General features: G+C 28.1%; 1 protein-coding gene across 1 annotated transcript in view; it reads left to right on the top strand.

Annotated features, from left to right (window-relative positions):
- Positions 1 to 25625, top strand: part of LOC100208540 (peroxisomal multifunctional enzyme type 2) — a 32336-nt gene extending 6711 nt beyond the window's left edge. The window contains exons 4-9 of the mRNA XM_065807120.1: positions 8142 to 8207; positions 8579 to 8806; positions 23789 to 23927; positions 24058 to 24314; positions 24828 to 24993; positions 25083 to 25625. Of these exons, the coding sequence (XP_065663192.1) occupies positions 8142 to 8207; positions 8579 to 8806; positions 23789 to 23927; positions 24058 to 24314; positions 24828 to 24993; positions 25083 to 25312 (1086 nt within the window). The 3' untranslated portion in view covers positions 25313 to 25625. The remainder of the gene's footprint in view (positions 1 to 8141; positions 8208 to 8578; positions 8807 to 23788; positions 23928 to 24057; positions 24315 to 24827; positions 24994 to 25082) is intronic.
- The last annotated feature ends 614 nt before the right edge of the window (positions 25626 to 26239 follow it).

Raw genomic sequence — 26239 nt, 5'->3', positions numbered from 1 at the left:
AACAAACATTTTAAAGATTTTTATTTTGTACCACTTACTAAAAATAAAACTTACTAAAAATTATTGAAGTAAAAAGACTATATAAAGAATACGTATAGAAATGGTTGGGGTGGAATAGACTTACCATGATCCGTATTAAATGAGTCATGGTAAATCCATTCCTCATATTTTTAATTTTATTTCAACATGTTTTTTAAATTTTTTATACCAATTGTAATTAATTAACACATTTTAAGCAAATGTTCTAAATATTATTTGGATGGGTACTAATATCCGAACCGCTGATAAATAGTTGTTGGCGCAATGGCTGCCAAAGCATTTTTACTGTGATTTTTTAAAGTTTTTTATTTCAATATACAGTGTTTTAAATAAAAAAATGCTTAACGCGATATTTGGCGTCATAAAATTCTCTTTATTTTTTAAAGACATTTTTAAAGACAACTTTTTTAAATTACTGCAATAAAATCAATTAATGCTTTAAATATTATTTAAAAGCTTTTTTATTATTATTATAAAGAAATGTTTATTTTCTTTTATATTTTTTTTAATATTAAATAATTAAATTTAATATTGCCTTTTAAAAAATCTTTAGTATTTACAAATTTCTTTCTTTTCTTGACATTTGCATAAATGAATTAAAATATCTTAAATTTTTGAGTTTTTAAAATGATTATTTCTTAAATTTCTAATTGTGACATTGCAACTACAAATAATTTTTTATTTAAAAAAAAATTAGCTAGTAGCAAATAATAAAATTATGTTAATTTAGTTAATTCATTTATTTAAAGTTTATTAGTTTATTATTATATTAAAATTACATAATTTAAAATTTAATCGAGTAAAAAAAAAAAAAATGTTTAGGAAGGAAAACCGGAAAAACAATTTTTAATTTGTAATTTAATTTTTTTCTGTTTTATTATACTTACTATACTGACATGTTTTTTGTGTACTTATACTGACTCTAAAAATTTTAACTTTGCCAACCAAAAATAACTGTAGCTTTGTTTTTGCTACAAAATTTGTAGCAATTTTGAAATAATATTGTCAATGGTTTGAACACTAAATCTGAAACTCCAAATCAAGTATCTAGTGTTAGCTACAGTCTTGTGATAAACTATTGAGTTAATTTTTTAGGTAAAGTAATTTCTTTTCCAACTGCATCAATGAAATGCTTTAAAATCTAAATAATAATCTGAATCTGAATGATGATAGTTACAAATTTCTATTGGTACACATTGCATATAATATAAACATAAAGAATTCAGTTAAAAATATTTTATTTGAAGTAGGATAACAAAAATATAACAAAAAGATAAAAAACGCTTTTTTTTTTTTTAATAATAGAATTAGATATAAATTAGTAAGATACAACTATAACTAAAATTTCTAAATAATGTATTTATTAATAGAAATTAAAGCCTAAAATAAATTTTATGAAAAAGATGAAAATCAAAACAAAACAAAAAAAAACAACAATTTATCTCTCTCTGTCCATATTATTTCATCAAAAATAAAAGTGCTTTACAAATTTGGGTGTAGTTCGGGTTTCTGCCTTTTGTAGTGAAGTCCTTTTTACTACAATATGAAGCAGGCATAAATTGTGGGATGTTTAAAATAGTTATACTCATTTTATCAAAACCAACTGTTTTCTATTATAACGAGCAGTAATTCCTCTATATAATAATGCATACTAAACTGTTTCAATTCAGTGTATTGGAGTCAGTGTATTTGGCAGATCCTGAATGCAAGACCCCCATTAGGGAAAAAAGCATCCGGAAGACCAAGGAAAACAACTAGGAGTGCAGATAAAATTGTAAAATGTGCAGTAGTTAATCCCTTTATTTCTGCATGCCAATTAAAGTTTGAGAATCCTGAATTGTTTGGAAATGTTGCCATTAGGGCAGTGTAGCATAGGCTGTAAAATGAACTCAAATTGCCTTTGCGCCGTTGTGCCAAAAAAACCACTTATCACACCTGACATGAGGAAGAAATGACTTGATTTTGCTAAACGTTATTTGCATTGGGATGATGTCAATTGGAAAAAAGTAATGTTTAGCAAAGAGTCAAAGTTTGCAGCATTTCAAGTTGTCGAATGGGCGTGCGTTGGCCCATTGGCAGCAACCCCTGCGACCCAGCCTACATAAAAAAGACTGTGAAACACTCCCCTGGTGTTATTGTTTGGGGGTTTTTTTGAGCAGTTGAATGGGGAGGACTAATTTCTTGCCTCCAAATGTAATAATGAATGGAGATTTATTAAATTCCTTGATAACCATCTTCTGCAATTTATGCGGTTCCATGGAACAGCAACTTTCCAACATGACTTAGCTCCTTGCCACATGTCCAAAAAAGTCAAGGATTGGCTTAATGAACACAATGTAAATGTTCTAGAATTGCCAGGAAACAGCCCTGATCTCAACCCAATTAAAAACCTTTGAAAAATAATGAAGGACAAAATACAATGCTATGATACAGGATTGGTGAAGAAATTAACTGAATCTCTCAAATTGACCTGGTGCACAGAAATTAGCAAAGAGTTATGCAATTGGCTTGCTTCATCTATGCAAAATTGTCTGAAACAAGTAATAAAAGCTCACAGAAACACGACTAAATACTAAAACCTATATATTTTAAAGGCCCTATTTAGGGTCGCAATTTTTTTAAAAAAAAGATAAAATCTGCAACTTGCCGCAATAATTTTTAGGGTTACGGTTACTGTTGACTATAATTTGTGTTACTTATATTACTGTTTAAATTGAATCTGTGTTTACTCTGAACATTTTTTTGTTTTTTTTTGTTTTTATTACTTAGCCTCCTTTATATAAAAGTTTTTTCAATAATATTTCAAATTTCTCCGTTTTTTTCTCAATTTTTTTTTTCAATGTTGAGATTAAATTGCACACAAAAAATGTTTGATCTGAAGAGAAAAAACTGTTTAAAATATTAATAATTATATACAATAATCAATTAAAATTAAAGTAAAAAATCAATACTAAAGTATTCAACGAAATCTACATTTTTTATAGAAGGTCAAAATTCTGAAAACTTTAAGTAGAGCAACCAGGAAAAGCACTTAAGTAAAACAAATAGAAAAGCACATTAATTGTTAAAAAAGCATATTAAGTGGTTTGGTATTAGTAGAAACTGTATTCATTCAAAATTAAACTGTTAGTAGACAAGTTATCCAAGTTCAAACTATGTATAACATACTAAAATCTCTAAATAGTTATTACATCTCTTTTTTACAATTTAACAAAGTCCTATTTGTTAATTATCTACCTATTAAGAGACCACTAAATAATTTATTTTTGTATGTCTGGATTGTATGTCCAAAATCTGGTCTGGATGCAAACATACAGACCAGATTTTGGAAAAATCTGGTCTGTATGTTTGCATTTTCTTTAATGAATACTTTTACTATATTTTATACATTTAAAATGCGTAAGTGTTGAAATGTGCTAATTTTATTGTGTAAAAGAAAAATTACTTTAATACATAATGTTGCTGTGTTATGTGTTTTGATGCATCAATGAAAACATACATGACATTATTAATGTCATATTGGTTTCCTGTTTTGTACGGCAAGTACGTGCGGAATTTACAGAATAGATTTTCAGAAAAATATTTTCTAATGCTTGCTACTACTTTTTTTTCATTCATATCAATCATATTTTTTTTATTCCATTATAACTAATAAGCAATTTAAATCCTATAACTAATAAGCAATTTAAAACCAACCAATTTTTATATCAGAAAAAGTTTTTTCTATTCATTAAATTTTTAATATAATTTAAACATGAAATTTAATTCCAGTTTTTAAAAAAAAAATGCAAAACAAGTTAACTTCCAATAGTAATGCAAGCTACCTTTATTTATGTTGCGAGTTAACAGAAAACCACTATTTATGTTGAGAGTTAACAGAAAACAAAAGAGAGAGTTTTATGAGTCAATAAGTTGAATGAGTCAGGAAAGCATAAAAAATTGAGAGAACTCAAAAGCTTCATGGTTTTTCTTCAAATGATGATAGCTTGCGTGAGCATTGATCATAATATTTAGTAGTATTTGTGGAAGAGAGAAAACAATGCATTCTTACAACAATAGAGCAATGGCTCATGCTTGGCAACTAGTGCAGCTCTAACTCTCATTTGTATTTTGGACTTTGTCTAAAAGAGAAAGGTCATTGTTAGAAGAACCAGCCTAAGTTGACTACAGCATCCATAAAAGGATAAATATGAAATTTATAGTGCTAAAAAATGGAATCAAGTGTAAAAAATTGGCGAGCACAATAAAGAGAAAAAACTTAAGTCTAACTTTGTAATGTCAAATATCTGGTTTCTATAACAGATTGTTAGTGAGAGGTTATCTGAGAAGACTAAGAAGTAAAGAACTCAGTTTTTACAATAATTTTTAGCAGTCATATTCAAGATCATTAATTAATACCACTTTAAATGAAAGATAATCAGGAAGATCAAGGATGGAACCTTGTGGTACCTCAGAAGTTCCTGGAAATGAAAGTAAGTATTATCTATCAAGAATGACTTTAAAACTGCAATTATAAAAAAATGATTCAACCATTTTCAGTCATCTGTAGATCTTTTAAAAATTGCAACACTGATGTCATTTTTCAGCAACAAAAAAAGATTAACAACAACAAGATAACACAACTAAAGTAGCCTCCTTGACTGTAGTGGCATTCATGGCTTTGGGGAGGTGAATTAAAAAAAAAAAAAAAAAGAATAAAAATGGTATTGTACTGGCAAAGCTGGTGCATACATTTTTGGCATGTGTGCACATATAACAATTGCTATATAGTACTTTGGCATAAAAAGACATGACTCAAACTTATTTAAAGAATAAAAATCTGACTTTTCATCAATATCTGTAAAAATATAAAATAAATAAATGAAGTTCTCAAAGTAAGTTGTATATTTTTGTTAAGTTATTAAAAAAAGTTTTTTTGATACCTCTATGATCAAATTTTCTTTTAACGGTGTTGTACATATTTAGTTTTTATTAAAAAAAAAATATTTAAAAAATATTAGCCTCGAGTTTACCACATGGAATCAGTACCCCCCATCAAATTTACAATTTGACTTTGTGTCACTTTTTTGTAGCATTAATCTATAAATCTTGGAACTTTTAAACACTATTTGCACATTTGTCTCTTTTCCTCAGTATTTCCTTCACTATTGCCCAGTAAGATTTGATGACTTGCTGCTCATGACAGTTACCTAGATATTTTCTACAGAACTTCCCTGAGAAAAACCAAACTTATTTTTTCCAGTTTTTTTTTAAACATCTTCAAATTCAACAAGGTTGCAAGTAACCACTATAAGAGTTGGAAGTTACTGGAAAAGAAAAAATGAATTTTATAAAGCAAGATAATGACTAACAGATGACTTGGTGTACACTGGATTTCTAGTTACAAATTATATGATTCAGGAAAACAAGATAAAGGGAGCGTATTCCAAAGAAATGATGTTTGAGGAAAAAAAGCTGACGAATAAAATTTTTTGGAGCAATTAGGAACAGTCACAGTAAGAGTTAATCTAAGAAGGTGAAGGTTAGATGACTTATTGGGTACATTACCATTTATAAATATAGGAAGATCTAGATTATTGCAATAACGATTAGCTAAAAAAAAAGTTTTCTTTTTCCTTTTCAAGCTCAAATGCCCTATTCAAGCAATCAGAGATTCAAGCAATCAGAGATTCAAGCAATCAGAGATTCAAGCAATCAGAGATTCAAGCAATCAGAGATTCAAGCAATCAGAGATTAAAGCAATAAGAGATTCAAGCAATCAAAGGTTCAAGCAATCAGAGATTCAAGCAATCAGAGAGTTTTAAATTCTTATCAAGACAAGAATAAATGGTAGTATAATCACCAAACAATGCTACCTTAGATGTGAGATTTTCTGGGTTATTGTTAATGTAATTTTAAGAAAAGTGTAGGGCCAACCATAGAACCTTGAGGAACCCCGAAGTTGCAGGAAATGATGGAGATGACCAGCATGTCAGATTTTATAAAAGGCTTTAGAAATGTTGGGAGCGATAGCCTTAACCTCTCCACATCTATCTAATGCATGATAAAACCTATCAGTTATTATTCCTCGAAAAAAATAAAGTTGGTAATTTTTTTAATTAGAAGAAAAAGTTATTTTTCCGCCATTCAGTCACGCATAGGTTTTAAAGCCACAAATCCACACAGGCTGTCATTCAAGAAATTTGCAAGGTAATTTTTCATCTCTAATGTATTTAAATCTGTCAGACGCTTTATAATTTTTTGGCTAATAATAGTATTGGTTACCTAGAAGTATCAAGTGAACTTTTTTACAGTAAGTTTCATTTTCTAAAATGCCCATATATTTTTTTGAGCAAATTTTTAGTTTGTCCAAATGCCTTCATTTTTTTATGAAGTGACCTTTTTGGTATGTATTTTTTTGGATAAATTTTCTGATTTTTTTATCAATACTCTTTAAATAAAAGATATTCTGTATTTAAAGATTGTAGCTAAATCTTGTTTTGACTGAATTGGATTCAATGAGTTGCATCAGCTATTACTCTTTCATCAAGTCTTTATTTTCCACCACTTCCTTGCTTTCTGTTTATTGTTTCATTCTCCTTATAACGTTTTATAACAATTCCAACAGTTGGTTTTTGGATCTTTACATGCTTTTAAAATTATTATATATGAGCCTGATGGAATTTCTATATAAAATTTCAAAATATTTTTTCCAAATAACACTTTTTTCTGGATTATTTTAGCAAACTTGTATTTGATTTTTTTTTTACCTAGATAACTAAAATTGTACTTAGCTTATGTTATAGCATTTTAATCTCAATTTTTTAATGATTAGTATTAAAAAATTGTAGTTACATAAACACAAATGGGTCAGCATGTGTATTAAGAGATCATCTATGATAAAATGCCACAAAGGTAGATATTTTAACAAGACCATGATCCAACCCATACAGCAGTCTCTGTTAAGAATTTATTTTGCCACCAAAAAAATTTGCGTTCTTGAGCGGCCATTGCAAAGTCCTGATCTCAATCCAATTGAGCATTTATAGGAACACCTAGATTGTCAAAAAGAAGGTCAAAAACCAACAAATAAAAATGGTTTATTGGCTTTAATTGAATCTGAGTGGTTGAAGATTCCATTAGGTGTCTTATCATATATATCATATATATTGATCCATCTACATCATGTAATTAATTTTAATTCTCAATTTTTATAGTAAGAGTTGCATTATTCTAAGTTATAGAAAGCTTTTATCAATAAAAATTTAGCCATTTATTTCTCTATTAAACAATTGATAATTGTTTAATAGAGAAATAAAGAAAAATTTTGCACACAAGATTTTTGTAACTTAATATAGTACATGACTTATCATTATATCAATAAACTTTATCTTAAGTTTAAGCTTTTTATTTTATTATTTTTTTCTACAAATTTTAAATTAGGATTAAAATTTTTTTAAAATTTGTTCATATAAAATCATTTAAAACATCCATAAAAAAATTACTTCTTAAAGCTTCAAGGCAACATAAATCATGCAGAAGAAGATAGTAAAGTAAAATTAGGAGCCAAAAAAATTAGGAAATTAAGAATACTAACAAGAAAATGTTTTCATACAACTAGTTTAACCTTTGCTATCACTCTCTCTATTTTTTACTTTATTACTGTTACCACTTCATGCCTTATATAATTTTTTGCTTTAATGTCGTGATACCTTCATACATGTTATAATTTTTTACTTAAATGCTGTGGCACCTTCGTGTATAATGTAAGTTATACAACAGTTCAACAGCTGAGGAGACTTTTTTACTTTATTATATATTTTGGTTACAATCCTCCTTTGACTCTTTAATTCTGAAACCTTGACAAACAAGACCAGTGCTCAGAGAAGCAAAATAAACACAGTACTGCCAGGGATGCGGTGAGGATCAATCTCAGAACTTCTTGCTTACAAAGCGAGCACTCTACCACCACACCACTAGCACTACAATGCTACCGTATTAATTTATTATTATTAAGATCGAAACTTTTTTTTTTTTTTTTAAAGCAAAAAAAAAAGGTTTGGTATTAAACCCAAGTTTATCATTTAACCAACTTATTTTTACTATATATATATTTTTTATAGAAAGCTGTTTTTAGTGAACTAGCTGAGGGAAATATTCCAGGAATGGACATGATTGATCTATCCAAGGTTTTTAAATTTCTTAATTATTTATCTTTAAAATTTTTTTGTTAATTATTATTTTTTTCATTACATTATTTTATATATTTTTATAGTATCTAAATATTTTAATAATTTTTTATTTCAATTTTTTTGATTGTATTTTGATTTGAGATTAATAAAATATATAATAAAATAAGTTTTTATTAATTGAAATTTTTTTTTTTTATTTAACATTAGTATTAAAAACTAAATATAATTGAAAAAAAAAAAAAAGAAAAGAAATTTGAATAATAAAAACAATAAAAAAAAAAGTTATGAATAATAAAAAAGATTAAGCTTTTTTTCTTCGTGATTTTAATATTGGTTTAAGACTTTAATAAAAATTATATTATATTTAGGTTTTACATGGTGAACAATATATAGAGATATTTAAACCAATCCCGACATCTGGCCAGTTTACAGTGAAAGGACAAATTAAGGATATTCTTGATAAACATAAATTTTGTCAGTTTATTATCGATGTTAATGTATTTGATGCCAAAAATGAATTAGTTTGTATGTCTCAATTTGTCTTGTTGTTTATTGGCAGCAAAGGAATAGGTCACAGAGGAAAATATGATGGCCAGGTATGTTCAATTTTTAAAAATAAAAATTTTAAATTCTTTATTTTTATACTACCAGCGGTGTACACTGGATTTCTAGATGTTTGAGTTTTGACACTTACAGGCATTGTGCAAACTCCAAACTTTTGTATGTTTATGCTTATATCAAAAAAGAATGTTTTGCAAAGAATTGGGGTGATTGGAGCTTGGGAACAAAAAACCCCTAATTTTTGGGCCCACTTAGCCCTTAACGTGGGAGCAACGAGTTTATAAAATATTTTCTTTACTATTTTTATCTAAATTCATATTCATCTACAAATTTCAAGTTTCATGCAATAATCTCTTAGTGTTCAGTTTTTATGATCCTGCAATGTTTACAGCCCCCTCAAATTGAGGGGGGTTAAAGCTTTATATGGTCTTAGTTTTTGAAAAATAAGACTTTGATGGTCCTTCTCCAATTTCCCTTAAAGCAGTGTTCTTTTCTTTAATTGATTTAGTGTTAATTTTTCGTTTTACAGATGCAGTAGCCATTTTAAAATGTAAACAATGCACAAGTTTTGTTGTAATATTCCAACGCATGTAATAACTTAACAAAACTTATCATAACTATAAACTATTCTAATATCAAAACTGGTAATATTGTTTACATTGGAATGCAAGGCCTTCATTCATGCAAGGCATTCAGTTAAAATAAATTTCTTCAAATTTTGATAGAAAACTTGGCTGTGCTTAACTTAATTAAAGAAAAATAAAAACTTTTACTAAAATTTCGTTTTAATTTTTCTTCTGAAGTTTGAGTTTTAAGAAGAATATTAACCACGGAAACAGATAAATGGTTTGACTTAGCAAATGTTTGAGCTAACTAGGGTTCAAGTTATCGACTGATTTTTATGAGAAAGTGTTAGTGAGAGTTTAAAGGAAATGTTCAAGTTACTTCAATTATACTTCAGAATAATACTTCAAGTGCATTGGAAGATCAAGCTATCCAGGATTTGAGATACCAGGAGTTCACTGTAATGATATAACAGTTTCTTTCAACCCCAATAGTTACAAAACTGGGTAATTGGTAAACATTTAGGCTAACTAAATACATGATTTAACAGTCAAGGTTGTAGAAGCTTAGAATATTTCTTACTGAGATCAAGCATATTTGAATTGTTTCTTAAAGCTTTAATTTTCAGACTTTAAAAGTGCTACTTTTTCTATACATGTTTGTGTGCTACTAGTGCCAGACTACTCTGGTGATGTTTAAGATACCTTTTATCACATCAATATAAGCCAACAGATCACATTTGTGGTTATTATTCAATATAATCTAATATTTTAAATATAAACCATGCTACTGTAGATAATATTCACTACTGTAGATAATACTCAATGATAATATTTAAAAGTCAATGGTAATAGATAATACTCAATGATAATAGATAATACTCAATGATAATAGATAATAGTCAATGATATTAGATAATAGTCAATGATAATAGATAATACTCAATGATAATAAATAATACTCAATGATAACACAGGTCAACAAAAAAAAAAAATTTTTTTTTGGTACTGTGCAAACAATTTGTTTTTTGAACAGCATTTCTCATTTTGATTTTAAATATGCAACTCATTTTTCACCATCATGTCAAGGTGTAAAGATATTTGGGTTCAAATCTCTAGCATTTGGGGTAAAATCCCTAATTTTGTCAAATAAAAATTATTCAAATGTATGTAAACCTGGGTCTCAAAAGAAACGTATTTTCAATAGAGATTTTATAAAACATAAATATTTTATATAAATAGAGATTTTAGAAAACATAAATTTATTGGCAAAAAATTATGTAAAAAAACGTTACAAACACTGTTACTCAGCAATAATACAAAAAGTAGTTATTTTTATTACAAATGAATATTATTTTTAAAATTTCTATGAATATACGGATTTTTTTTTGTTGACCTGTGTAATAGATAATAGTCAATGATAATAGATAATAGTCACCATATTTGGGAAATATGGTGGATGATCATTTTTTACTATAGTTCATTTTAAGCTTTGTCAAAACATTGTTGTTAGCAGTTGTATTGTCTCGTTTGCCAACATTTAAGTTTGGTAACCAAGTTGTATACTTGTGTAAGTTAAGAGTCATTATACTCCTATTACTTTTACATTATTTTTTTCTTCCAAAAAGTGAATAAAAGAGTTTATTTACTATGCTATATGTTTGATTTTTTTCTAAAAGAAAAAATTAATTAATCAATGATCTGTAATCAAAATTTATTGGAATCATCTAAATAAAAATTTACTTTTGTTTTCGCCAAAGTTCTACCTATCAGTTAAATAAGTCCTTATTACTTTCAAAAAAACCTTCGAGTTAATGAAATAAATTTATATTAAATTATTGATTCTTGTGAACTTGATGCATTCTTTTCAAGACTTTTCATTCTTTTTTTTTCTTATAACTTTTAAAGTTGTTTTTCTTTTTTATTTTAGTTTATTAAAATTTTATAAAAATATATTCTCACTACTTTTAGTTTTACTTTTGCAAAAAAGAAGTAAAGAAAAAAAAAAGTATCAATTTATGATTTGTGCATGATAACTTATTTATACACATTATATATGTTTACATTTATGGTTTTTTATAATTATGGTTTTTATATATTTATATTTGTAACTTTGATAATCAATTATCAAAAGTATTTACAGGATTATAATTTTTTAAAACAAATCATAAAATTATACTTCTTTTTACAGTCATACTTTTCAAACAATTTTATGCAATAATAAACTAAAATAGTTGAAAGGCTGACAAGTTGAGAACTGAAAGGCTAGACAAGTTGAGAAGGAGACAAGCAGTTGTGATCAAAAAAAAAAGACAAGCAGTTGTGATTAAAAAAAAAAAAGACAAGCAGTTGTGATCAAAAAAAAAAGACAAGCAGTTGTGATCAAAAAAAAAAAGACAAGCAGTTGTGATCAAAAACTTTGCACATGCTAACTATTTTTATAAGAAGAAAAAATGATTGAAAGATGATGGTGAAGGTTTTCCTGGTGGATTCCAACTTGTTTTAAAATAGTGAATATGGAAAATAGCTTCTATTGATCTCATCAATGATTTAAAGTTGTTAATTGCAAAGTTTTGTTATTTGAATGTTTTTTCTTTTTCTACTTAACTTCTTTTACTTCAATTTCTACTTTTTCTTCTCTCACTTTCTTTTCTACTTAAACTTGATGGATTAGTTTGAAATGAAACAAAATGTTTGAAAGCTTTTTGTAGTACAACTCAAAGTTGAGGAGTTTTTGCTTGAAATTGTACATGTTGTTCATTAATAATTAGAATTAATTGAATAGTCAATTCAATAATTGATCAATCAGATTGTTAGAAAATATTGACTTTGACAATTTCCTCTACTGTAGTATAATTTTTACTAGAAACAATGGTTCACAAAAAAATATATATATAATATAAAAATTACATTAACTTTTAACTATTATTATACAAGTATTTTTTCTTTTATGAGTTGTTGAAGCTAATTTTAAACTTTGAAATTTAATAACAAAGTTCAAGAAAAAATGTTTTTAGTTAAATCTGACAATGAAAAATATTGATGAAAAAAAAATCAAATAAGAAAAATCTTCAATGGTTATTAATTATTGATTATCGGCATCAGATATGCTTACGTTGACCTAGAGTAACCTTTGCCAAAAGAAATGATTTGTTACATATAAAATTTATATGCACTTAGTATGAGTTTTGAATAATTTTGTCTACAAAGTTAAATTATTTTCATTTAAAAAAGAAATTTTTATACTCAAAAATAATATGAAATTATTTAAAAAAATAATTTCATATTATAATATGAAATACATTGTTTCTGGTTTAGGATGTCAAATGCTGGATCTTCTTGAATCAATGCATGAGTTTTGCTTGTGTCTCGGTTTTTATGACTAGGTAACTCATTCTATTATCTCCTAATGAGGGTACTGCTCTAAGACTCAGTTTTATGGTTCTGAGACCAGCTGGTAGTTAGGTTTCCTGAACTCTGTGGTAACTCTCAGAGAGAGCTACCACAGAGTTCAGGAAAATAAGTTAGTTGCAAATAAAATAGTTGTAAAATATCAGAGTTCTAACAGTACCATGTTGCACATGGATCATGTCCCTGTTCGTACTTTTTGTTTGCTTTGTTGAGACCACATTTTGAGCCCTTTGTTACAGCTTAGGGTTTATTAATAGTGATGAGGAAATTGCTTGGGCAGTTAAAAAGTGTACTGAGTACTATCTGTGTATATTTAAAAATGACTAAAGTACCAAAAACCATAAAACTCAAAAAACCATGTCATCATCAAGTTCTATTAATCTATCATTCACTAATATTTGTGGTCTTCAAAGTAACTTTTCTTTTGTTGAGTCTTATCTCTTGCAAAGTTCACCAGACCTACTTTTTCTTTGTGAGACTAATTTAGCCGGCTGGTGATAAAGTTTCCTGAACTCTGTGGTGGCTCTCAGAGAAGCTGATTCCATTAAAAGTTGCAAAATATCAGAGTATTAATGTTATGTCGCACATGGATGGTGTCCCTGTTAATTCTTTTGGTATGCATTGTCGAGACCACATAAGGAGCCCTGTTACGACTTAGGGTTACTTAATAGGACTGAGACAACTGCATAGCTCTTCGCTTAGGAGGCCATGCTTTATCAATGATGAGTCAAGTTCTCTTTAAACTTTACAAAATGCCAAAAGTAACCCAAAATATTAAACATATTTAATATATCTTCTACAGATATCTTACCTCTTCCAAAATTCACCAGACTTGCTTGCTCTTATTGAGACTAATTTAAATTCCTCTATTCCTTCTTCAGATCTCAGTGTTGATGGGTACTATCCTTTGATTCGCAAAGTTGCTAATAATCACATACTTAGCTTGGGGTATACATACGCATCAATTTAACAATTTGTTGTGAAATTAGGTATGAACCCTTTGACCATTCTTTTATATGCTTTTCCTTAGCACTTCTTCTATCTATCATCTTTTTCTCTTTGTTCTTTATTGATCTGCTACTTATTAAGACTGCACTCATTTAGATTTAATTTCTGATCAAATTGACAACGCCCTCTCTCTTTACCTCTCTGCCAATATTGTTGCTATTGCACTGTGTGCCATAAAGACCGCCAGATTTAACTTCTCCCCACCTTTAATTTTTTTATTTAAAGATAAATGCTGCTTAAGTATGTTATTTTTTTGTATTGGATAAATCTAAACTAGATCAGAAGTACCAAAAAAAATTAATTTTTTAACCCGATTCACCCCTTTAAAGTGATAGTTACACCCTGAAAAGATATAACTAATTCAATTTTTTTTTAAATCAATATCCTTTATTATCCTATTTAAAGTATTATTATATAATCTACTTTAACTTTAAACTTAAAGTGGTTTAAACTTCTAATACACCAGAGCTCCTTATAGTAATGATAAGAAAGAAAATAACAAGAAAAAAACAATAAATGCAAAAATATTAACAAAATGCAAAAATATTAACACAATTAATTATATATTGTAGTGTTTACATCTTATCTAGGTAAAAAATGGCAGTGGCAGATTTCAATCGTGCATTTACATTGTAACATTCACTTCTACATTTAAAAGTATTTTTGCATACTGCTGTAGGTCGAAAAATGATATTTTGAACTCTTCAATAACTGAAGAAACATTGCTGCCTAATTCTTGTCCAAATGTGCACTCTTTAACATTTGAAAATTTCCTGAGGCAAAGACCAATTGGTATTAAATTAGTTTGAGATGCTAAAACATCTCTTTCTAAAATATCTACTTTTTCTAAAAGTTTTGTCAAACTTCGACAAAACTTTTAGAAAAAGTAGATATTTTAACATTATATTTTACTTCGAGGTTATCATGGGATAGACTTTTATCAAAGTCTATCCCATGATAACCTCAAAGTAAAATATAATGTTCTTTAAGCCAATTCATAAACAGAGGGTAATGATCTGAAAGTGATGAGATTTTAAAAATCTTTCATCTGCAGTCGCTTTGCCCCATTTTCAACAAATAACTTGTACCAATGATCAAGAGAACCTAACGTTCTTGGGGTACCACTTTCTAGGGTACATTCACCTTCACACCACAAGCAAGCATATTTACCAGAATGAGAAGATAAGCCAAAGATGCTGTTAGTACATTTTAAATCAAATGCAAGGTGATACATAACATCATTTAGATTTAATCTACTCAAGATTTTCTGCAGATTCCAATGGTCTTTAGAAATAATTTCAACAATTGCAAGAATAAAACACTTCTTAACTCCACTATCATTGTGTATAACATTTTTATTGGTCTTGTCAAAGGCATTTACAATTACTTTAAGAAATCCTTGACCTCCATCAATGGATACACATACCATACTGTAAAGAGGATCCAAGCCTCTTTCAATTAGAGTATTAAGAATAAATTCAAAAGTGTCATGAATAAATACTATATCTCTTGTTACAGTTTCATCATTCCAATTAAAATCATCTTATTCTATTTAATATTTAAATTCAATTTCTTGTTGTAATGATGTCATCATGCTAGCTACATTGTTCTGAACGACAGTAGACGACCCTAGATTCTTACGCAGACTTGATATCATTTTTTTGTTTGATTTTTTGTTAATTCCAGTATAGAAGCTAATTCCATAACTGTTTGGAATAATATCTGATTGAAAGACTTTCTAGAAGATTTATTTAATTTAGTTCCAACGATTAAAGTTAACAGATTCCCCCCCTTAAAAATAAAGTATAATTAAATTAAATATATTTTGAAACATACCCTTAACTAAATTTAAAATTCAAATGTTTCAAAAAAGTTAGCAATCCAAATAAATTTTTAACTATAAGTTATATAATTTAGAATATATAATATAGACTATGAATGTTTAAATCTTTTTTCAACAATTTTATAATGAAAACACCTGTAGATATTTTAAAGGACTGGCCTCTCTCAATGCCTTCTCACTCTATCTTGTTTTTAATTATGCCTGAAGCAACACATGATGTGGGATCAAGGCTTTCTGACAAATTAATTAGGTTCAAAACAACCTGACTAGAACAACAATTGTTATGACCTCCTAAAAAATAGAACTCTTAAATAACTTAAACTTATTAAGCTTTAAAAAGTTTTTTTTATATTGAAGTTTATCCATGAATATTTGACAATTTTTAATTTACTTATCAAGTAATTTAATATTTGTTTTTAAACCTCTTTCAAGAAGAGAAAAGCAACAACTGCATATATTTTTCTTTGGAGATTTTGCAGCTTGTGTTTCACCATGAGATGATTGAATAAAACCACAAAGTTCAGTACTGCATCAAATTCTTGGTCTGTCAACCTAATTCAAAAGCGTATACTTAAAAAAATTTTTTTTATTCATTTATTTATTAGTCATTTAAATTAAATAAGCTGTGTACTTGAGAAACTTTATTCATCCAGTTTGATAAATAAGTGCTTGATCCCTTCTCCAGCAAAAATATTTTTCTTCTACAGTTTGAACCAATAACACCCGGGGTAAACAATAAAGTCAATTTACTCAGACATTTTAATAAACATTTTACTCAGACCTTGATTTTATTTACTATAGATGGTTGTACTTTTGATAATAGTTTTAAGTATTCGCCTTTTTTTTTTAAAACAAACTGCACCAACAGACTGTTTCGAATCTGCCATTTTCACCGCTCCGTTTCTAACAATTTTTCATATCTGTTAAAAATTATTTAAAAAAAAGAAGCCAAAAATGGTGGATTACCTCATTTTTAATGCTACATTTTTTGTCCTTTTTACTTTTTTAAAACTTAAATTACTAACTCTTCTGATCAACTTTGGATTTCGTTTGCACTTGAAAAACACTTATACAAACATAAATTACTTTAAAAAAAAAAGTTTGAGGTGGTGAGATTTCGAACCTGTTGGTTTTTATGGTTCACTGTGATTGGTGACTTAATTGCTCATCACACTATAAAGCCAATAACTTCTGTATTTCTCAATCCCTTACTCAGATAGTTAACTTAGTGACTCGTTTTCCTGACAACTCTAATCATTTAACTTCACTCCTTGAATTATATCTTGCTCTTATCCTAGCTTGTTTCTGTCCTAGCTTGTCTCTATAAATCTTTTATCTCTTACTCAGCCTATCATCGCACTACTTACTACTAGCTGACTGGGATTCTTTCTGTGATTTTCTTTGTGACCCTACTTAGGCTGATGTCTTTTTCCTCTCAGCTGAAAAATTCTCTTCTTGTTGGTTCGAAATCAAGCCTCATTCTACTCTATGGTTTTTACCTTCTTGTGCAGCTGCTATATCTAATCATAATCATTTTCAATAGAACTTTCTTGAAAACAAACGGATATTTATTATTGCAAGAAATTGATGTAAAAAGGTGCTGTCCAATGCTAAGCTTAGCATTAGTTCACTAAATCTCGTATCTTATCTTAGAAGTAAGACTTGTTAACAAGGGTAATTTATTAAATAGCCTCATTAACAAGGGTAAGTCTAATAATCCATCTCTTAATCATGGAGCTGATCTTATTACCTCTCCCTAGAATAAGATAGAACTATTTGCAAAGAACTTTTCCTCTAATTTGACTCTTGAATCTTATAGCCATTCTCTTTCTTCCATTCCAATTAAACAGGTTGACCCATTGTTAGACATTCAAATAACTCCAGCTTCCATTGCTTAAGTCATATCTCAATTAAACTCTTTCTTTGGTTTGTGGTCCAGACTACATTCCTGTCATAATCTTACAAAATTGTACTCCAGAACTCTCTTCAATTTCTAAGGTATTTAATAAGTGCTTGACTAAGTCTTATTTTTCTGCCTGCTGGAACACTCTGACCTCTCCAATTATTGTCTGATCAGTCTTCTATCTGATATTATCAAGTTCTTTGAATCTTTGATTAACAAATTTCTTACATTCTATCTTGAGTCAAAAAAATTACTGTCAGACAATTAATACAGTTTTCTATCCTCTTGCCTTACGGCTGATTTGCTAACTGCTGTGACCAAAAGAGTTTATTGTGCATTATATGGAGGTGGAGAGGCTTGGGCTATTGCTCTTGACATTGATTTAAAGCTTTCGACAATGTTTGGCATGCTGGTCTTCAACATAAGCTTGCTTTATATAGTTTATCTAGGGAAGTTTTTGAGATAATCAAATTATTTCTTTCTAACGACTTTATTAATTTTATCCTCAGAGGTCAACACTTTTCTTCATTTCCAGTAACTTCTGGGGTTCTCAAGGGTCTATCCTTGGTCCTATATGTATCCTATAAAGTAGGTCCTTTATCTATATATTGTCCTTATAAAGTATATATTATAAGTATATATTATAAAGTAAAATTATATAAATCCTTATCTACATAATGATCTTTCTGACATTCTCAACCAATCTTGAATCTGATCTCATTTCTGTGACAGATTTTGAGGCTGGCAGTGGCTTGTAAATATTACCTCCAACAAAACTCAGTTATTTACTGCAAACAACTGTTACAATAGTTTTGACATTTCTATATTATGGAAAACCTCTCACTGAGTCCTCTTCTTTTGGTCTTCTTGGATTATTGTTTACTGCAGACCTTTCATGTAAACCATATATAGAATCAATTGGTTAATTAGTATTCGCTAAGGTTGCTTTTCTTTATTGTGCTTGCCATTTTCTACCTCCTGGTTCCGTTCTCTACCTTTGCATATTTTTATTTATCCCTGTATACTGTTGTCATATTTGGGCTGGTTCTTTAAATGATGCTTTTTCTCTTCTAGGCAAGATCCAAAAACGCATTGTAAATGTAGTTGGACCCGCTTTATCTGCTTTTTGAGCTATTTTCCCATCATTGTAAAGTTGCATCTCTTTCTCTTTTCTACAAATACTATCACAGTTAATAAGCTTCACAAAGGAGCTGTCATCTCTAGTTCCATTAATTAAAACTCATTCTAGCTTGACTTGTCATTCAGCTAAGTCTCATTCATTATCTGTGTCTGTCCCTGCATACTCTAAAAACTTTTATTTGTCTAGTTTTTTTCCCTTGCTCTATAACTCTATTCTTTTTTTTTTTCTAGTAGTTTCCACCCTAGCAATGGTTGCTTGCAGCCTTGTTGGGAGTGAACTAAATTAATTTAATATATATATATATATATATATATATATATATATATATATATATATATATATATATATATATATATATATATATATATATATATATATATATATATATATATATATATATATATATATATATATATATATATATATATATATATATATATGTAAATTATGTTAGTGTATTTTACAAATAGAGTGCTCAATGTTCTTAAAGGACAGAGCAATAATAAATTAGTAAAAAACACTTATCTAACTTTAAGTTTCACCATTGCTGGATCATCAGGAAGAGTTACTAAATCTCAAAAAAAATTTAATTTATAGAAAAAATATTTTACAGGTAGTTATAAATTATTATAACTAAAAATAAAAATACAATTTTTTTTTCATTACTATATTTTTTTGGTTAACGGGAAGTTACAGAAAGTAATTATTAAATAAATTTCTTTGAATGGGGATAATTTAATTTGGTCATTTGTTTTTATAATTTTTTAAGAGGTATTTATTTTTGTGCCTATATTTAGAAATTAATTCAGATTTTTTATTTAATTAATTTTCCTGATTTAAATGAGTAATTATTTCAAATTTTCTTGCAAACATAGCATACATTTTTTGTAAATGTTATTATAGGTAGGGGCAGATTTTAGAATAGACTATTGTAAATTAAAATTTTTCTTTTTTCTTTTAAATCCCAAATATGTTTTGACAGCATAGTCTCTTTTGAATATTTTTTGTGTTTAAACGATTGTTTGTGGTTGGCATAACGTTTTTTCCATATATATATATATATATATATATATATATATATATATATATATATATATATATATATATATATATATATACATATATATATATATACATATATGTATACATATAGTACATGCATCGATTATCTTATAGCTAACTGTCACAGGGGAGTGCCATTACATCAACTGAGAGTTTGGCATGAGGCAAACCCTCAGTTGGTGTAATGTGATTTCATTAGAAAAAGAAGAAAAAAACGAAGAATAATGAAGAAAAAGATTGATGTTGCGACGCTCCTTTGCGGCAGCAGGCTATAAGATAATTGATGTATGTACTATATATACATACATATAATAATGATAATTTTCAGATTTCAGCAACAACAGTGCCAAACTGCTGAAATCGTCAAAATATATATATATATATATATATATATGTTTATATATATATTTATATATTTATATTTATATATATATATATATTTATATATATATAATTAGGGTAGGTTGATTTTGGTATGTAAGTACCGCTAAACAATATAAAGTTGGATATTTATATGTATATAACAAAAATGGCAAACTTTAGTGTTTTAACTGAATATTTTTGCGGAACTTCGAAAGATAACTTCATAAACTACTTATTGCTGTTTTATAAAATAAAAATTTTTCATTTTTTAAAGCAAAATACAATTTTTTAAAAATTGTATTTTGTTTGTAAACAATATTAAGTTTCGTAGTTTCGTAGTCTTTAGTGAAGTCTCTGACTGCTTTAATTAAGTTATTATTTTGTGCAAAATTTGAATAATTTAGTACTTTGATAAAGTGTTACAAATTTATTGCAAACAATTTATGTGTCTCGTAATATTAATATGAACAAAGTATTTAGTTTTAGACAATAAAAAATGCCAAAAATAAAAAAAAGGCTCTTTACGCAATCGAAAAGTCAAAAGAATTACGATGGTTGCCCTTGTGATTTAATTACAATGGATCCAAGCACATACAGACAATTGATTCAATTTTATTACTTCTTAGATTGTTCTGACATTAGGCCAAACTTTTGGGCAATTGTTAAGTGTGTTTTTTATGTGTTTTTAAATCTAAATGGTTATCTGTCAATCCACGATTGCCTTTAATAAACGATAAATCTATTGAAACAAAAATTAAAAATCTATTTGCAACTGTAAAAATCATAAACCACAAACACGCTAAAGCAAATATCAAACAAAGCCTTGATTCTAAACTAGATAAACTTTTTGACATATCTGCTTTTTGCTGTTAATTGGATATTGTATCATGTAACAATATTTGTGTAAGGTGCAAAAAAGAAAAATGCAAAATGGAACACATTATTTGCATATGCCCTAAAGAAGCAAAAGTCCCAATAGAAGAAAGAGCTTATATACCAGCGTTTAAAAACAGGACCAAAAAGGCTATTTCAGATGTCTTCGGTAGATACATCTGCTTTAAAACAAAACAACAGGATTAATCAGAAGGAAGGAAATATATCACATCACAAACATATTAATAATGAGCTTTCAAGTTTATTACCAGATCCCCCAGAATGTATATCTGAAATAATAACATTTCAGGTATTTTTATTTGCATGGTCTTAAAATTTTATTTTGTTTAGTGTATATATAACGCTTATTAATAATAAAATCACTTATCATAAGTATTTTTAATTTTTTACTTGAGGAACAGGATAAATGGAAACCAAGTAAAAGAACTCAGGCAGATTATAGTATTCAAAGTTTCCAAGATATGCAATGGAGCTTGTCAGAGGCGGATGTTTTTCAAATCTTGGCGCCGCTCTTGAAAACATCTTACTTTATGAGTGTCTATTGCTACCAGAAATTGACATCAATAATATTCTAATAGATAAAAATAATTTCAAAAAACGCAGATTCAGAAGAGAAGGCACAACTATTTTGCATTGTTTTAGATGGAAAGATAAATAAGAACACGAAAATGTACTTAAAAGCAAATAGTTCTAAAGGAAAAAATTTCATAACAAAATGTGTTGCTGCAGAGCATCACCTTACTTTTACACATGAAGATGGCAATTCTCATGGAATTTACTTGACACACAAAACAATACCCGTTTGATGCTACTGGGAATGTCCTTGCTTTTGAGACATTTTGTGTACTTGAAGAATATGACAGTCTATAGAGCAACCGTGCTATTCTTTTAGACAATGCTGCATCAAACACAGGTTGGAGGAGTAGTTTATCTATGGTGGTTAAGAGTTGATAGGAAGGAAACTTCACACATTAGGTAATAGCCTTCATCAGAATGAACTCCCACTAACAGCCCTTTTTAAAAAGTTAGATGGAAAAACAACGGTCCACAAAATTTTAGTGGACTAATTGGGAATAGATGCTCTGAAAAAATTCATACACAACCTCAAGTAGAGTGTGAAGCGATTCAAACTTCTATCATTGAAGGACATATTTCACATGAGATATTAAAAGATATTAGTCATGATAAAAGGCTTCTTTACGAATATTGTAAAGGTATTGGAATAGGTAAAGTAGACGACAAATGGGCTAATTGTAAAATAGGTCCAATCAATCATGCTCGATGGTTAACCCTTTTTATACAAATTCTTTGTTTATACACTCGAGATATTTCTCCAAACGCAAGTCTGAAAAAGCTTACCCATTATATTGTTAAAGTTTATGCTCCATCGTGGTTTCAAATAAAGAAATCTTCCAAATTGCAAGATTTCCCCCAGATTTTGTTTTTCACTATTAATTAATTGAATCTTATTAAGTTTGATGATGTAAAAAGAATTGTAAAAAAAAACATTCAAGGTAATGCTTTCTGTTTGATACCTGCAAATTTTCTCTAGGCAATGGTTAAAAATAATGATGAGCAGATCAGGACTCTCGGATTTGAGACAATACTCACTATCAGGAAACAGTAAACTTTTTAGAATTAGTTTTTCTATTTATAATTTATCAGGCATCTGTATACAAAGCTTTTTTAAAAATGTATTGCGCTGTATTTTATAATATTAAATTTTAATTAAGGTTATTAATTTTTTTTGTTTTTCGCAAGTTTTTTGAAAGTAACAATGTTTTTATTTTTAGAAACAAAACCAGTTAGGGAATAGAAAAGAAAATCCCTCAACTAAATTGGAATGCTACAAGCTGGATATCTCTTATTGATATTGCTGATCTTACTTATATCGAAACCGAGCCACAAACTTTTTGGAAAAAAAAAAAAAAAAAGAGTTTTGGTGAAGATATTTACACATTCATTAAAAATAAAACAAAGCCTAACATTCAAGACCTCTCCTCTCATTCTTAGAGCGTTGAGAGATGTGTCAAATCAAAAGGACATTATTCTCAGTCGTACGATGATTTATTTGCTTAACTTGCTTGTTGCATTCTTGAAATATTTTTTTTTACTTTAATATTGCTTTTTAAATGACTTATTAAACTAATAATGATTATTTATTGGATTTTATTGAGCGTTAAATTAGACAATTGATGTAACACAACAAGTAAAAAATTTATACTTAAATATGAATTATACCATTTTTGCTTAATAAAACAAAACGATAAACTGTATCAATGATTTTAAATACAAACATTTGAGTTATTCCTTGATGTGTCAAACTTTTTTGATTGAAATTTTGTCTGAAAATATTGAAAAGTATGAAATCACAATCAAAAAGTTAATATTTTTATAGAAAATGTTGATGAGGGTACTTTTAAATTTTGATCACTAATCCGCAAGCCACCGTTTAACTAAACACCTTCAACTTTTATTTTTTTGTTTTATATATATAAATACAACTTTCAGTGCCTTAGCCGTTACGATTTAAAAAAAAAAAGGGAAAAATCGACCAACCCTAATTTATATATATATATATATATATATTTATATATATTTATAGATATTTATATATATATATATACTTATATATATATATATTTATATATATATGTTTATATATGTATATTTATATATGTATATATATATATATATATGTATATATATATATATATACATATATATATATATATATATATATATATATATATATATATATATATATATATATATATATATATATATATATATATATATATATATATATATATGTAATATGTAATTTAGAAACCTACACTTTTGCCACCAAAACGTAAACCTGACCACATTATTGAAGAAGTGACAAGTATTAATCAAGCTGCACTTTATCGTCTAAATGGTGATTTTAATCCACTTCACATCGATCCACAAATATCGTCAATGTTAGGTAAGCAAGACAGTAGTGTTTCGAATGTCAATATTTGATTTTTTTTTTTCATTTAAAACACTTGTTTTACAATAAAATTAATATTTTCATTGTTTTTGCTTTTTTGAAACCTTTTGTTTTTTAAAAAAAGGTTTTGAAAAGCCATTGCTTCACGGTCTATGCACTTACGGTTACGCTTTACGCCATGTTTTAAAAGCTTATGCAAATAATGATGCTTCTTTTTTCAAGTCAATCAAAGCTCAATTTTCAAAACCTGTTATACCTGGTCAAACTATTATGACAGAAATGTGGCACGAGGCAAGTCGTGTTTATTACCAAGTAAAAGTGAAAGAAACTGGTGATGTTGTTATTAAAGGCGGATATGTTGACTTTCATAAGGAGCTCAAGGTACTTAATTAAGATATCAGGTACTTTTTTTTTTAATATATATATCTAATTCAGATGAGGAAGCTACTTGTGGTTATAACCCTCTCTCAATTCTATAACTCCGAAACACGAACCTTGACAAACAAGGTCGCTGCGCGGAGAAACAAGTTGAGCGCGGTACTACCAGGGACGTGGTGGGAATCGAACTCGAAACCTCTCGCTTATGAAGCGAGCGCTCTACCACTACACCACTACCACTTAAAAGGCCGGCGCGAGTAGGTGTCACATGAGGGGGGGGGGGTGCTAAATGAACGAAAAATTCATTTATGTTACGCCCCCCCCCCCCTTCCTTCGCGCCGGCCTTAGGTACTTAAAATATCAGAAATGTTTTCTTAGAAATTTTAAAAACAAGTTTAAATTACTGCTAATAATTTAAAATTGTTTTTAAAATTTAGTTTTTCGAATATGGTTTTAAGTATGTTTTTAAAATTAAATTAAAAAAATTCCTTTTATTATTTCATGATTAAATTATAGAGTAGCGTTCCAGAAAGTGCACATAGTTATGGGATAGATAGTTCACTACAGTCTTCACACGCTATGAAAAAGATCGAAGACAGCTTAAAAACTGCAGATGAGGCTGTTTTAAAACAAATCAATGGATCGTTTTTGTTTCAAATCACAAAAGAAAACAAATTGGCTGGTACTAGTCTTTGTAAATAAGTGTTTTTAAAACAAAATAAACCATCCTGGTATAAAACATGATGATATAGATGATGATTTTTTTTCTAGGTGAATGGCTTTTGAACTTCAATCAATTTCCTGTCACTGTTACTTATGGTGTTCTCATCACAAAGCCCGATGTTACCATTACAATTAATGATGACGACTTTGTTCTCATAGCTTCTGGAAAACTAAATCCAATACAAGCGTTTACACAAGGAAAGCTCAAAGCCTTTGGAAAAGTAATTTTAGCCTTGAAGTTAGGCGATATATTTAAATCTGTTTCATCAAAACTCTAATAAAATTATTTAAATGTATATCTGTTCATACGAGTGTGTATTTCAGTTTCAGTGTCCTAATTTCAATGTTTAAAATATTTGAAAAAATGTTTAACTGATGATAAGATATTTAAGTCTTGAATTGGACCAGAAATATTGTTTTAATTCTTTCTCAGTTCCAAAAATGAAATTTTGTTATTGTGATTAGCTAATGCAAAACTCTTAGTTTAAAAATAATAAACGTTTGAAAAGAAAATTAATTGCAATATTTTTTTTATTCAGGTTTAATTTTTTTATTTTTGTAAAAAATATAAATAACCATCGTTTTTTTCTATTTTGTATTTTTCTTTTTTAAGCCTTTTAAAGCTTAAATTTATAAAAATAATAAAAAATTAACAATCTTTTAAAAAAGATTGTAAACTTTTTATTATTTTCTTGTTTCTGACTTATCTGACCACAGAGCTTATATGAGGTGTTGGGTAGGGGGGAATGGGTGTGATAAAGATTACAGATCAGTTTTCACTTATCCATTTTTCAACGGGAAAGGAAAAGAAAAATAATCGCGTGAGAATGTGCAGTTTTGCTTTGGAAAAGTAAAACTTATACTACGCATGCTCACGTAATTATTTTTTACTTACCAATACTGTTTCCGCAAAAAAAAAAGAGATGAGTAAAAAATGATCTTAACTTTGAACTCTTTGTTTACGTTTTTTTATCACACATTAGAGTTGATAATGGTCCATCAAGAATATTGATAAAAACAAGCATAACGTTTAAACGGCAAAAACGGGTATAACAGCATTTGAAATGCCAGAGGTTATTTAAGCAAAAAGTATTACAAAAATGTTTTAGACAGATAAGGGTAGACCTGATATCTGAGTTGACACCGATATAACTTGTACGCAACAGCGCACAGTGGACCAGAATTATCTACAAAAATGGCAAAAC

The sequence above is a fragment of the Hydra vulgaris genome, chromosome 10, assembly GCF_038396675.1.
Source record: "Hydra vulgaris chromosome 10, alternate assembly HydraT2T_AEP".
Classification (NCBI taxonomy): domain Eukaryota; kingdom Metazoa; phylum Cnidaria; class Hydrozoa; order Anthoathecata; family Hydridae; genus Hydra; species Hydra vulgaris.
The sequence above is the reverse complement of the archived record's forward strand: the minus strand, read 5'-3'. Positions and strand labels throughout refer to the sequence as shown.